General features: G+C 36.6%; 1 protein-coding gene across 4 annotated transcripts in view; it reads left to right on the top strand.

Annotated features, from left to right (window-relative positions):
• INPP4B (inositol polyphosphate-4-phosphatase type II B) overlaps positions 1–14,408 on the top strand; it is a 276,822-nt gene that overhangs the window by 217,557 nt on the left and 44,857 nt on the right. For all 4 annotated transcript variants that reach the window (XM_042870797.1, XM_042870794.1, XM_042870795.1 and 1 more), the window contains 3 exons: positions 8,364–8,536; positions 9,527–9,650; positions 10,674–10,791. In XM_042870797.1, the coding sequence (XP_042726731.1) occupies positions 8,364–8,536; positions 9,527–9,650; positions 10,674–10,791 (415 nt within the window). The remainder of the gene's footprint in view (positions 1–8,363; positions 8,537–9,526; positions 9,651–10,673; positions 10,792–14,408) is intronic.

Below are 14,408 nucleotides of genomic sequence, written 5' to 3'. Positions count from 1 at the left end.
GGTAAGCAATAATGATGATTGTAATGGTTAGAAAATTATACTGTGTTTTGTTCAACTAAGAAGTTGTCTTCTGGAGATGACCTAGGCTTATGGTACTGCGATAAATTTCTCATATAAATGTATCTCACATTTCAGCATCTTCTCTATGCCTCTTGAGTTAGTACCAGTGCCCTTAGGTGACAGTGGAGTCAGTGCATCTTTTGAGTTGCATGGAGTGTTTTGCAGCACTTGCACCCTGTAGGAGATTTGTGGGGGGACTTTTTCGTGCTTGACCTCTTCATGAAAGCATGATTTTGTTTTGTTACTCTCTGCATCTCATTCCAGTTTGACGTGAAGAATCACCTACATATGATGGAGATATTGTGTTTGGGGTTAAAATTAAATTAAACCTTAACTCTCCTCCTTCTATATTTGAAGACTAGTTGCAGCAGTTGATAACTTTCTCTTGTATATGAAGAGTGTACTTTTTCTAAAATATTAGAATTTTATACTACATTCAATTCACAAGCAACGTGCACGTGAGAAGTTTACAATATCATGTGCATATATATTATACCATAATATGAGCATAACCAGGTTGAGTAATGCCTGAATGTATGGGCACAGATAGATCTTGGAATCTGAAAATGCTTCAGTCCTGCCGCTGATCCTATGAAACGTTGTGCTGCTGTTTGTAAGAAAAATGGGAAATACACAGGACTTGATCAAATTTTTGAGAAGTGCACCTTAAAGTATGGGATTAAATGTTTCCTTATATTAGTGAACGTGCCTGTTACAATACATAATTTTGTATAGCATCTGACAAACAACAAAGAAGAGTGCTAAGAATACAACACGCGTTCATTTTAGACAGTAGAAAAAGTTCTGAGGGTAATTTGATATTTTTGAGCAGTAGCATATTCCTGTAACTACAAATGTTATCTTTAGACGTACTTGAAGCTTCTGAAGATAGGTTTGTATTTGCAGTCTCAATATTGACATTGAATGATCTTATTCTTTTTTTTTCCCGACATGGCTGTATTTGTAGTATGGAATCTTTTTAATCAGAAATGCTTGTGGCACCATTTTCTTGTAGTTAGCTTTCAGTGTGAGTTATACCTTTCTTAGCCTGCCTTTTCATGTAGTCTGACTTTTGAGTTGACTCTTAAGACTGAATTTGAGTTATCACTTACCAAGGTAACATGCTGTGATTTCATCACTTGCAGGATTATGATTTCTCTGCAGGGTAAATAAGGAAGAGTAGATGGGTTTTAAAGGAACTTTTTACCTTTTTTAACTCAAGACTGTTTTTTTTTTTTTTGGAGAATTACTTGACAGCATTGAATTCTCTTTATTTTTGTCTTAACATTTTTCATCAGAGTCAGAATGTGAAAGCATGTTCTGGAGAATTAGAGATGCCAGTAAAATGCAATAGTTTATTCTTAGGTTTATTCTTAGATGTCTGTGTTTATCTGTGGTGGTACGAGCTGCTCTTTGTACTCCTCCATCTGAACTATCAAATTCAACTTCTCTTCCACTGGCTCTTTGTGAGTACTTCCTAATCTGCCACATACAAAATTAACCAAGTTATCTCAAAGAATTTAAACTGGCATTGTGATTGCACCTGGATTTTGCCTGCGGTGAAATATGAAGTCAAAAACTAAGCTGCTGGGCAGATTAATTGGTCAAGGGTAACTTTCAGTGTAAGTTATGATGAGTACCTGGGGAATGGTACCATATTTCATGACTCAAATGAAGGAAAACATCTGTTCATAGCCACATTGCTACAGACTGTGTATGTTAATTTATTTTTCGAATAATCTGATACCTGATGAGGACTTAAAGTCTAGATTAAATCCTTCTGTCTTTCAGTGCCCCAGGGAATTGCATTTTTGCATCCATCCAAATGCAATTGCCAATAGAAATGTGAAATAAAATCGTGTGATTTTGTTTGCATCTTCAGAACAGTTTTTACTTAAAGCGATCGTTTAATTGGGCAGATGAAAAATTATCCCCTAGTCTGTTCCTTGATTAACAAGTGCTATTTATTTTGAGAAAACGAAGAGCAATACTGAAAAACTTACTCTTGCATTACTTTTCCTCAAATTTTTCTTTCTTGTTTTCTGTAAGTCTTTGCATCAGCTCTTTTTCCAAAATGTAATGTATTACTTCTGTTTTTCCATTTGCGTTTCCAGCTAATCTCTGTCTTCTTTCTCTTTTTGGTAGGTTCATTAGCTGAGTTGTATGTAGCCCAGAACATGAGACAGCCACTACAGCAGTATTTGCTATTGGTAATTAAGCTGTTGACAGAAGCTCAAAAATAAATAAGGCAAACAAAGACCAATTCAGCAAACTATTTTCTTAAACAAGATGTCAGAATATTTCTTGTGTAACACTTCTAGAGAAATGTTTGTACATTATTTCTGTATTTTCAGTCTCTTACATTAGTTTTAACTTCGTTGTTGCCATCACCTTCTTCTCTTGTTTTCAATGAGACCAAAGTTTCGGGGACACAAATATGTATATATATGGTTAGTGGGTTTCAGCTCTTAATCCTTCTGACAGTGCAGAAAATCTCAGATGATTGGAATGGAGTGATAAATCTCCAAGATCTTAAAATTGTTTCCTTCAGCACCAGAACTGTGTGAATAGTGAGCATGGTGCAGTCCTGAAGGAGTAAATTCAGACCACTGGCCTTAATTACTGCATTCTGCAGTAATTTGCACCAGCTGTTTTTGAGGAGATTGTTTCAGTTCTGGGTTGGTTGATTTGTTTTGCTGGCCTTTTTTTTTTTTTTTTTTTTTTTTTAGCCATTAGATTTAGACTAGCATGTTCAATTTGTGATGTCAATAAATTTACATTATATGACCTGTTACTTCAATCCCATCATGGGCTTTCTTTATATTCGTATATATATTTATTAAGGGAATGATTACCTACAATAAATGCTTAAGTTTTCAGTAGCTGCTGTTAACTTTATAACCAAAAGTTTCCAGGGTTCTCTGTTCCTTTAAAAGCCAGATGTTGTGCATTCTTCTGCTTTAATTCCATTTTTAGTTTGTAACTTCATACCATTTAAATTTTGAGGTGAATTAAAGCCATCGAAGATATCCACAGATTTTTTTAAGTGATGCAGACTGGAATGATAGTATTGGCTTTTTTCCTCTGTTGCCAGGGTAAAACAAGATAGAAGTGCTATTGCACAGCCTTAGGCTCTTCCTATTTGATCATCAGCACGTTTCAATGAACAGTTCAGTGGGCTTGATTTTGAAAAGAGCCGGAGCTCGCTTTTGTGCCAAACTTGATCAAATTCACGTGCAGCTTGAATATTAACATGTAGAATGACAAGCTGAGAGCTGAGCAGGCCATTTGCCTGTGCAAGCAAGTTGAGAGAATGAGTCTGAAAAATCCCATCCTATACTGAACTTCCACAACTCTTTGTTAGTGATGAAGGAAAGTACTACACTTGTACTGTCTTACTCTTGTTTTAATCTTATGTTAACTGTATAGTGATTATGTTTTCTTCCAGTTTCATCCTTCTGTTTTCCATTTTACACCTTGTTTTAGTTTTCTATCCAAAGGCTAACTAGCATGATTTTTGAGATTTCTAAATTGAGTTTTCTTGCCTCTTCACTAGGCTTTGACACCTTCGTTTAGATGCTAAATATTTCAAACAGGACAGGCTGCCCTTGTCATGTTAGCAACATGACAGTCATCCTGTAGTCTACTTCTAGTCTATCTTTTCGATCCTAATGTCCTTTCTGAAATGTTTATTCATTCAGTTAATCCTTCAGTCTTTCTGAAAGGCTTCTTGTTCCTTTATTGAGGATGAATATCTTGCAAATTCAATTTTAGATAAATTTGATATCTGAAAGTCAGTGTTTTGTGTAATTGCTTGCATGTGTTAGGAACATAAACAATAATTTTTACAGTTCCTTTCCCTATATGATTCTGCAAAGTTATTGTCAGTCTCTGCAGGATCAGAGGTCCTGAGCTGTGGTTATCCTCCTGGCATCTCCTTTCAGCAACAGCTCGTGCTGAGCTGATTGCAGATTTTCTCATGAGGGGTGAGTTGCGAGACATCTTGATCATGTCCCAAACTCTTTTAGGTATGGAAATGTTGTCTTGTAACCGAGCAGAAACTTCATAGAATCATAGAATCACCAAGGTTGGAAAAGACCTTCAAGATCGTCCAGTCCAACCGTTCACCTACTCCCAATAGCTCCCACTAAACCATGTCCCTCAACACAACATCCAGCCTTTCCTTGAACACCCCCAGGCTCGGTGACTCCACCACCTCCCTGGGCAGTCCATTCCAGTGCCTGACCACCCTTTCTGAAAAGTAATACTTCCTAATGTCCAGCCTGAATCTCCCCTGCCGTAGCTTGAAACCATTCCCCCTGGTCCTATCACTAATGACATGAGAGAAGAGGCCGACCCCCAGCTCACTACAACCTCCCTTCAGGAAGTTATAGAGAGCAATGAGGTCTCCCCTGAGCCTCCTCTTCTCCAGGCTGAACATTCCCAGCTCCTTCAGCCTCTCCTCATATGGCCTGTGTTCCAGATCCCTCACCAGCTTTGTTGCCCTCCTTTGAACACGTTCCAGGGCCTCAATATCTTTCTTGCAGTGAGGGGCGAGTCACAGACACGAGTCACATTGTGCAAAGGTAAATCAGGACAATCTAAACATGTATTTAGATCAGTACGTTTTTACATGTACTTTCTCTCACAAATTTTATTAGTATTCCATGCTATCCTTTGCATGTAAGTACTACATTTTCCAAAGTCTATGAAATTTATATAGGCCTCAAAATACACTGCTTTTTGTTGTTTTTATTTTTAAATGAATGTGCTTCTCAATTTCAAGGAGCAACTTCAAAGCTGCGGTATTTGCTGTGTTTCTCATACACAGACTTGTGCATTGTTAATGAACAACCTTATTTTATATTCTCAATGGAATATTTGCAACTGAATGTCCAGTGTAAGATCAGATGTATGGAGATTTTAACACAGACCAATGATTGAGTATCTGTGAATGTTTCTCTACAGTTGTTCCTTCAAAAAACTTGTTTTATGACACACTTTTGAACACTAATCTTACTTAAAAATAAAAGGACAAACTTGAGAATATATCTATTTGTAAATATTCTGTTCTCAAGTAGCCATGTAATCCCTTTTTTGATTTGTGAAGTAGCTCCACTTTCTGGGGGCTGGACATCTTACTAAAGGTAAGCAGAAGTTTTCCTGAAGCTAGGAGCTAACCGATTGCTTTAGGTCATTTTATTACATGCGGGTATTGTATTTTTGTCTTCCCAGATGTCAAGTACAAATCTATTCTATACTCTAAAATAAAATAATTTCTCATTTATTTAGCCACTCAGGTAAGGCTTCCTACAAACTTAGGATTTTTATTGTTTTCTACAAAGCAAAGTGCATATAAAAGTAAAGCTTTCTGTAGAGTAGTACTATGTCACTGTTTTCTTTTGGTAGGATCTATTTTTAATATAGTTACCTTGACTGTCATTCAATGAAGAAAATGGCCTTGAGTACTCCAAATCTTTCAATTTCTTCTTAGTGCAAGAGGAACTGACAAATTCTGACATTACATGTGCTAGTAATTCAATAAAATATTTCCAATTTTTACCTTTACAAGAATTACTTTCCAAACAGTCTTAGAAAAATACTGAAGAAATGTTTGTGAAGCTACCTAGCACGAGGATCATGACAAATAATTCAGAAAATCACAGGAACAGTAATCAGTTGTTCACTGGCATCCTGGAAGGCTGTATGAAGTAGAATCCACTTAAAGTTGTTCTCAGTCCAGTATTATTCCACATTTTCATTACTGACTTGGCTTATGAAACATAGATGTGTCTCATAAAATTTGCAGACGATTAAAGCTGGGAGATGCTTTAAGCACCATGGGAGTAGGACTAGAATGGATGTTGACGAAATGGAGCGCTGAAATACTAGAATGCAGTTCACTGAGGACAAGTACAAAGTTATGTTCCTAAAGAAGCAGAAATGCACTGTGTGGAGTGTCAGATTAAGGGGCAACTTGGTGGAATAAGATGTCCATGTTACTCGACTTCTATGGTTGGTGTGTGACCCGCTCTTCTGTGAAGGAGAGTTGGTGAATCTCCTTAGTCCTTTCCCCATAAACTAAGTTGCAGAAGTGTGCACGTAAAATTCATCTAGGTCTGCAAATTCATCTTTTTCTTTCTTGCCCTGGTGTCAGTGTACTTAGATTTGTCTGTGCAACTCTGCTTTGGGGCAGATTGGCTCTACCTTCAGGTCTGCTTTTCTATCCTTAAGTGGTCATGCTTTTACAGCTTAGGTTGTGCTGCTCTTTGTAAGAAAAATGGGAATACCAAGAGATTTCATCGAGTTATTTGCTGAAGTGAGAAGCAGACTAGAAATTCTATTTTTATCTGCACTTATGCCCTGCACACTGATTTAGTGCACGTTGTGTTTTAGTCTCGTTCTGCTTTTCATGGCATTTATTTATAGATTAATTTAATAAATCAGTCTAATTTAAGACTAGAAAGAATAATTTAGGTGGTCTGATCGACCTAGCCTGACTTCAAGTTTTCTGCTGTATTTATAAATTTGAGTGTGTCTCACAGTAGCCTCCAGCCTTTGATTCTTTTGCTTTTATTCCCTAGAATACAGATCCCCTTTAGTATTCTTCATTTTTTCTTCATAAAGTACAGAAATCAAATTACTGCTTCATCTTTTTTATAGGCTTATGAAGATTAAACCTTAAATCTTGGTAGTTCTCCTCTGCAAGCTCTCACAGTTTTGAAAATGCATAAACCAGATGCTGGCATGTGTTGTTACCAATATTTTTGTATAAAATCAGCTCCTTGCTGCAGGATGGAACTGGAGATGCTTATGTTCTGTTTGGTTCATGATGGCTATAACTTGATAACTTCTCTTTTCCAGGGAACAGCTCTTCAGTCTTTATTTCTTCCACTGAGATATGTATGCCTCTTAAAACACAGTTTGTCTCATCACATAGGCACTGTTCTCAAAGCAATCCAAGTTACTTTCTCTGGCCACTCTTTCTAAATTCCTCTTCGTTCCTTCCTGCGGCTTCATTTTTTGTGGTTCCTCCTAGCTTTCAAAGTTCTCTCTGTTGTCTTGGCTACAGTCTTATCCATTTCTGTATTTTTCTGTAGCATGGCCAAATTAACTTTGCAGCAGGCAGCTATGTGGTGTTGTTTAAAGAACTTAGCACTAATGAGGCTCTTGCTGACCCGATTCAGATTCCGTTACCAGAAAAAATATGCAGTTATCTTATACGTAATTACAGTTGAAATAGAACAAATTTTGATTATCATTGATTCTTAATTACACTACTCTACAGGTTAAATGACTTAGTGATGAACAGAATTAGGTCAGTTACACTCCCTGTTTTTATATGGATTTTTCTCAAGCGTAGGTTTTTTTCTTTTGAAACTACAACAATGAAAGCAAGAGAGGCACATTCTGAAAGAGACCATTTTTTTTCTTTATTATTTGCTCATTGTAGAGGGGTGAACAAAACCGTAGGGAAGTACAGTGCAGGTCTGCTTTTATTAAATCTTGACAAACGCAGGAGTAGCTTAAGTAATTGGGCAACTTTGAGTAAGCTATTCTATTTTTCCTCCATTCCTCATTATCACTTTCTATCATTTCTAATACGTTCAGAAGTCCCATTTTTTTCATATGTTTCAACGGCCTATTTTTTCCTGATATTCCTAACGTTCATTTTAACTGAGCAAAACATTTTATAGAGTTGTTTGAAATCTCTCTGTTCAGAGTGGCTAAAAAAAATAATGAGTTCAATATCTCTATTTAAAGGGAATACAGACAGAAACTAAAAAGAAAAATGAGTGTGACTTGAAGGTTACTATCTTTCCAGCCTATACATTAAATAGGTAATATCCTTCCCAGGTAACTATTTGTTCTTCTGTTTTGCCTTCCAGCACCCATTCTTTCTTCAATATGTGCTCTTTCTGAGTTTGGTTTTTTTTTTTTTTTTCTTTTTTGACTGCATTTCATTTACTTAGATCTGAGTTGTCAGTGCTAGATAGAAGATGAGATTCTCCATCATATTCATGTCACACTAAATGAGTTTTCACTCTTACCCCCAAATGCTCTGTGTACGACACTTCAGTGCAGGCTTTTCAGAGAAATTCAGTTTGTTAGAAAAAATATCCCTCATCTCAGTGGTAAGCTAGAGTCGTTTCTCTTGTTTTTGCAGACCCGCAATGGTTAGAATAGAGCTGTAGTTTTACCAAAAGTCTAAGACGTTCTATTGCAGCTCACTCTCCAATCTGAAAACAAACTTTTTTTCTACTACTTTCCTGTTTTGGAACTAATGATCTGTCTCGTTCTAGGTGACTGGTATGAGCAGCTTTATCCCCTGGTGATTACGCTGAAGGATTGCATGGGAGAGGTGGTCACTAGGGCAAAGCAGTCCATGGCGTTTGTTCTGCTCCAGGAGCTTGCCTGTGGTTTGCCACAATGTTTGATGCTGACCCTAAGGAGAGACATTGTCTTTAGTCAAGCAGTAGGTTGTCTTATATGTCACTTATCCTCTACTGTGGTGACTATTTTTGATGTTGTTAGTGTTGCTGTAATTGAACATAATATGCCTGCATATGTGTTGGTTTGTTGATTTTTTTTTTCCTCCAAGTTAAACACAACTTTTTCATGTATTTTTCCATTACATCCACCTAAATATTTTATAATGTGTTAGAAAAATCAATAGTAAATGGAAATCCATACTAACTGAATCACTGAGTCACAGAAATCGGTCTGCAATAAACTGAAATATCTTACATAATCTATCACCCTTGCACAAAGAAAGATCTATAAAGCTATTGACACAGTCTTCCCAGATTACCTATGCCAGTATCCTTACCTGCAAGGATCTCAAGTCTAGCCTGAATGTTCCTTACTGCTGTTCAAGCAGCAGCCAGAAATTTTTCCCTGGTCACCTTGGAAATGAATTATAGATCATTTGTTTTCAGTTTGAATCAGTATTTCGTGTGTCTGAAGACTGTCAGCATGTCTCTCCTCAGACTAGTCTTCTCATGGTAAATAGGTGAAGTTCTTTCAATCCTCTCCTGTAGATGGTGCCGTCCAGATAGCTTGCCTCTAAATGAGTTGTCTAATTTCTCCTTCAAGATACTGTGTGTTTTTCCTAACACAGTTATGGAGATAGGGTGTGATGAGCAAGGAGATGTTTGCATTAGGTGCCAACCTGCATCAAAATCTGTTATAATTCACATCCTTATGTGTTTATATTCTGTTATGGAAGGTTCTGTTCTCATTTATGCCAGAGTAAATAATATAAACTCAAAAAAAAAAAAAAAAAAAAAAAAGTTTTTGCAATATTAAGTAACAGAATATTTTACTTGTTTTTATACCACGAAGTGGCTCACCAATAAACTAATATGAAGTAATGTATGTAGTCACTAAGTAGAAATACCTAAGTTATTTTCTGAAGCATCTGAATATTATTGATGTGATTTCACATTTCTTATTGTCTTTATAGCTTGCTGGATTGGTCTGTGGGTTTATAATCAAGCTGCACACAGGTTTACATGATCAAGGATTTTTACAACAGCTTCATACTGTTGGATTACTTGTGCAATATGAAGGACTCCTAAGCACATATAGTAAGTAGAGTTCTTGGACAGAATTCCTTATGCGTGCAGACCAGATGTTTACCCAGGAGTTTCTGATTTTAATCTTGGTTCTTTTTCCAGAAATTTGGCTTATTTAATCAAGAAATATTACCTTGAAGAGAACATAGGCTTCTATATCATGGCACAATTGAAGCCATTGATACATTGTTGTCAATGTAATATATCATAAATTAATTTATTTTCACTCTCTCAGGGAGTAGTAGCTGATGCAGAGTGCTGAACCGCAGTGCCTTAAATACAGGAGATTAGCTTCATCAGTACAGCTAGGGGATCTCTTGATTTTGATAGATACTGTTTGCAGAGGCATTTGACCTGACCCAAAATAGGTTTATGAAGCTAACCCAAACAGAACATGTAAGTAGTTACTGACTGTTCTGTGCCCTGTGTCATTATTGGCGATGTGAAGATACCTTGAAAATTGTTTAATGCCTAAATTGTTTTAAGTTCCATCATTTGATATATATTTAAAAGATATTTGGAGAGAGAAATTGCAGCTCATTTCAAAATGGTTTGAACCAGATGTATTGGAATACTTCCCCAAAATAGAGATTTTTGATTAAGTAGAAGGATTTAGCATTTGTGCAGGTCTTTGCATAAGCAATTGCATCTCCACACTTGGAGACTGCTATCAGACTCCATTTACACAATATTCACTGTTATTCTTAAAACCTTTGTCCTCCATCAGCAGGACAGTCTTTAAAAACACTTTTAGAACAGTCAAAAGAAGGCTTTTCTGAAGTTATTCCATGCACATATAGAACAGGTTGATTTTCAGAGGTGCTTAATACTCGTTGTTATCATCTAGGCCACAGGGAATTGTCAGCAGTTCTTAAAATCAGCCTGCTTTTATGTAGGTTACTTGAATGTGGATTTGGGGCTGTGACTTTCAGATGCACTGACTGGGAAGTATAATCCCTGCACTGCCTTACTGTAACCTATTCGGTGACTGATCTGTCTTTTCTGTTAAATAACTTCTGTGATCTTTCCATATAGGTGAAGAAGCAGGGATGCTCGAAGACATGGCTGTGGGAATTTCAGATTTGCAGAAAGTAATGTTTAAAGTCATTGAAGCCAAATCAGAAGACTTTTTGCCTATTATAACTGGAAGGCGGTAAGATTTGTTTTTTCCTGCAGCACACAGCAGGTAGTTTTAAATGGTAGCTCTTGAAAATACACACAATGATTTGTTTGTTGCTGAGTTCTTTTATATGGAAAGTACAAGAGATTTATTTTTCATGAGGCAAATGAGATGTAATGAGGTAATATGAGGCATTCTTAAAGCTATCAGTAATATGGGCCCTGTGTTGCTTTCTTGATGAGGACCTGTAAGTTCCAAATATTAATGCAAGTTAATTGTGACAGTGTCTGAATTGTGTGTAAAATTTGTGTTGTATTTTTTCATATCCAGGCACAAAAAAAAAAAATAATGACAAGGTCAGTATTGACAGAAGTGGTCTCTAACTAAATATACCTTATTTGGAGGTGACCGTAACTTCAGTTTTTTAGTTACACGACAAATGAAATCACATTTCAAAGAGCTAGACCTTGGTTGTCTTAAGATGAAAATTGAATAACTCAGATGCCAAAGACTAGCACACAAATGGGCAGTTTTGAAGAACGAAGCCTATCGTATTTGCTGAAGATCATTCAGAACACATGCAGCATCGGGAGTCCTTGTTGGAGGCCATTAATGCATTGCACATCATGCATCTCACATAAGCAGTGACGCTGAACTGTCACACAAGGAGTTCCTGGTTATGCTAGACTCAAGCCTGAAGCTGCCCCTGAAGCATTCTGGGTTGATAAAGTACTCATTCTTATAGAAGAGTTACTGTGTGTGGTTCTTCTACTGTACTTACTGGCAAGAGTTAACTCAGTGGAATTGATATTAGACAAAAAAAGAAAGCTTGTATGGAGCCCTGTTTCTCTTAGAGCTGTAATGAGACAGCTCCTATCAAACAGCATTTGGAAGCTGGTCGTCAAAAGAGAAGACTGGAAAAACTGACTATGTGCTAGTGAATGATTAGAGAATCAACAGTTTTTAGTTTGCTTTGGTGGTTGTTTCTGGAGATGATTTTTATATGATGTAGCTTAATAAAATAAGGCAACGTTTTGCATTTCTACAGTTAATACTGCACACTGTATTAACTGTAGAAATGCAAGGCAGAACACAAAGCTACTGGTTCTTAATTTGCAGAATCAGAGTGTTCACTTAAGGTTTTGAGGGAAACTGTTGAAGACTGAGATTCTATGTATAAAAACCAAAGCAATCCAAACAGCGTGGCATTGAGTAGTGTTCACCCACTAGCATGGGTGGCTGACTGCAGCCATCCTGGTGGAATAAAGTTCAGGTGCTTGCATGCTTTTTTTATGGACAAAACTAGTTAGCACTTCCATAAAATGCTTTGTTAGCACATATATGATTGTGTGCCTGAACTTTGAGGCATTGCAGGGCTTGATAGAAGTGCTTTCAGCGAAGCACATGGGCAGGCTGGCACATTGCAGCTACATTGAAGTGATCTAAACAGTTGTCACTTGGCTGGTTAAAGCATCTCCCTGCTGAGATACAGAGGCTGTTTACATATTTTTTTTTCTGTTGCAAAGCAAGCGTGCGTGTAAATGACTTGTGCTGTGTTTATGGCAATGAGCTGTGTGTGCTTTTGCAGCTGACTGCAAATAACTCCAGTCCGTGGCCCTCAGGTGCATGGGGTTAACTGTGGGAAGCTTTTTATCGAGACTGAAAGTATATATCTATCCTTTGCCATAATAACAAATGTAAGAGAACAAGGCAAATAGAGGGGGTGCTCTTAAGAAGTTATGTTTAAGTGAAGAAAATACAGAATACTTAAATTTCTAGAATTAGTTGACAAATAAATGATAATGTACTGTTTACACTTGTGAACATGCAGGATTTTTCTATTGCTTGTTTTGTTTCTCTTTCTGCCTGAGAGATCATTAAGTGTTAAAAAACCATTTACTTATTTTTTTGTTTTGTTTTGTTTTTTGGTTTCTTACCTTTGTATTGGAAAACAAGATGGTTAGTAGGGCCACTACATGTCAAAACTGCTTAGTACATTTGCAGTGAAATTAGTCATAAAGAAACTAAGTAACACTAAAATATGTTGCTTTAGACTCCTTATATGAGTAAAATCATAGAACTTGTAAAATTTTGGTAAGTCGAATGTCAGGTTCTCCAGTTGTCAGTAGTTCGGTTTTATTTCTTCTTTCTACATGACTTCAGAGCTGTTTCTGGAGTTATTCTCATAGTTGAATAGCCTTTTTCTTAAATGATGGAAAGAGGATTGTTCTAATTATGAAAGTGGTTAAAGATCTTATAATTTTACCAGGGATCATCTCTAAGACTTGAAAAGATGTGTAATTTATTTATTTAATTTAAGGTAAGAAGAGGCTCTTAAATGATACCAGTGTTAATTTATCATGCCTAAAGGTCAACACTGAGGAATGTTATTTCATATACTGAAAGATCTATAGTGATTTTGAGGATGTGAAATGCACATCAAACAGTGGTTTTAAGATGTTTTTGGTTCAGTAACATACATTCTTGAAATTAAACTAAGCGAACATTTTTTTTCAACTTCCTGAAAGCACTGCATCACAGGAAGGAGGTTCTAGTAACTTTACAGCAGCTAGGAATGGTAGTTTGCAGGCGGAGGACGAATGCCGTTGTACTAAGTTCAACGTCCCTTACTGTCATCCTTGCTAACTTTTCATTCATATGGATGAATTACTTAAAACAGAAAAACCTCTGAGTCACATATCCTCCATTTATGGCTACTACTAATGTCCTTAATGTGGAGTATGTCTCTTTTGCTCAAAGACTGTGCAGTAGATCTAGACCGTACCAAAGCATGTGCTGTTGCCCTTGCCACATGTAATTATGTTTTAATCGTAAGTCTGTTTTGAACACGGTTTATGATGTTCTCAGATGTGTGGGCAGGGCACGTGCTCTGAGATTGTGACACTTGTTTATCTAGCTTGTCATTTTTCTGTAAAGTTTTCTGCCTTCCCTTTTCCCTCCAACTTCTACATTTGGGAACTCAAATTTCTATTTGACTTTTTCAGCAAATATGTGATTGATTGTTGAGAGACTTCAAGATAAATTACTTTAGTAGAAGCAAACAGTGTTATTTAGGAAAAAAAAAAAAACAACACTAAATCAAGTCAAAAGAACAAAATCCATCCTTTTCCATCTTAAGTTTGCATGCATCATGTGAGAATCCTACCTTCTTCAGGTAGGTTATAGATCCTCCTTCACTGCTGTTGTTATATTTCTTTTTCTTGATGCCATACTGAAGTGAGCTCTGTAGGAAGGCTCTTTGGTATCATTTGGCCCTCTCTGAACGATTAAAACTGCCAAGTCCTGAAGGCAAATGGATCTGCTTCTAATGTATTCTTTTTACTAATCTGATTGCTCTAATTAGAGTAAGAAAGCTAATAAGAAACAAGTTAACTCATATTATTGTTTGCCATGTTAAATCAGGCACCAGTCCTCAAAAACAGGTGAAATTGAGCTTGAGGGTTTCACAGTGAAGGATGTAAGAAACTGAACTGGCAATCAAAGTAACATTTTTTTTATGAAGTCCAACCAAACACAGTGTAAAACCAAAAATGTTGTATTACATCCTTCTCCTAAAATAGCATTCATGTTTCAGAAATCAATCTTCAATTATTATCTGAACAGAGTCCATGTGTTGTTCATTATGCTTT

This window comes from Lagopus leucura, unplaced genomic scaffold (assembly GCF_019238085.1).
Source record: "Lagopus leucura isolate 7727_CA_CO unplaced genomic scaffold, USGS_WTPT01 Super-Scaffold_100004, whole genome shotgun sequence".
In the NCBI taxonomy this organism is placed as follows: Eukaryota; Metazoa; Chordata; class Aves; order Galliformes; family Phasianidae; genus Lagopus; species Lagopus leucura.
Note: the sequence above shows the minus strand (reverse complement) of the source record. Positions and strands in the feature narration are given on the sequence as shown.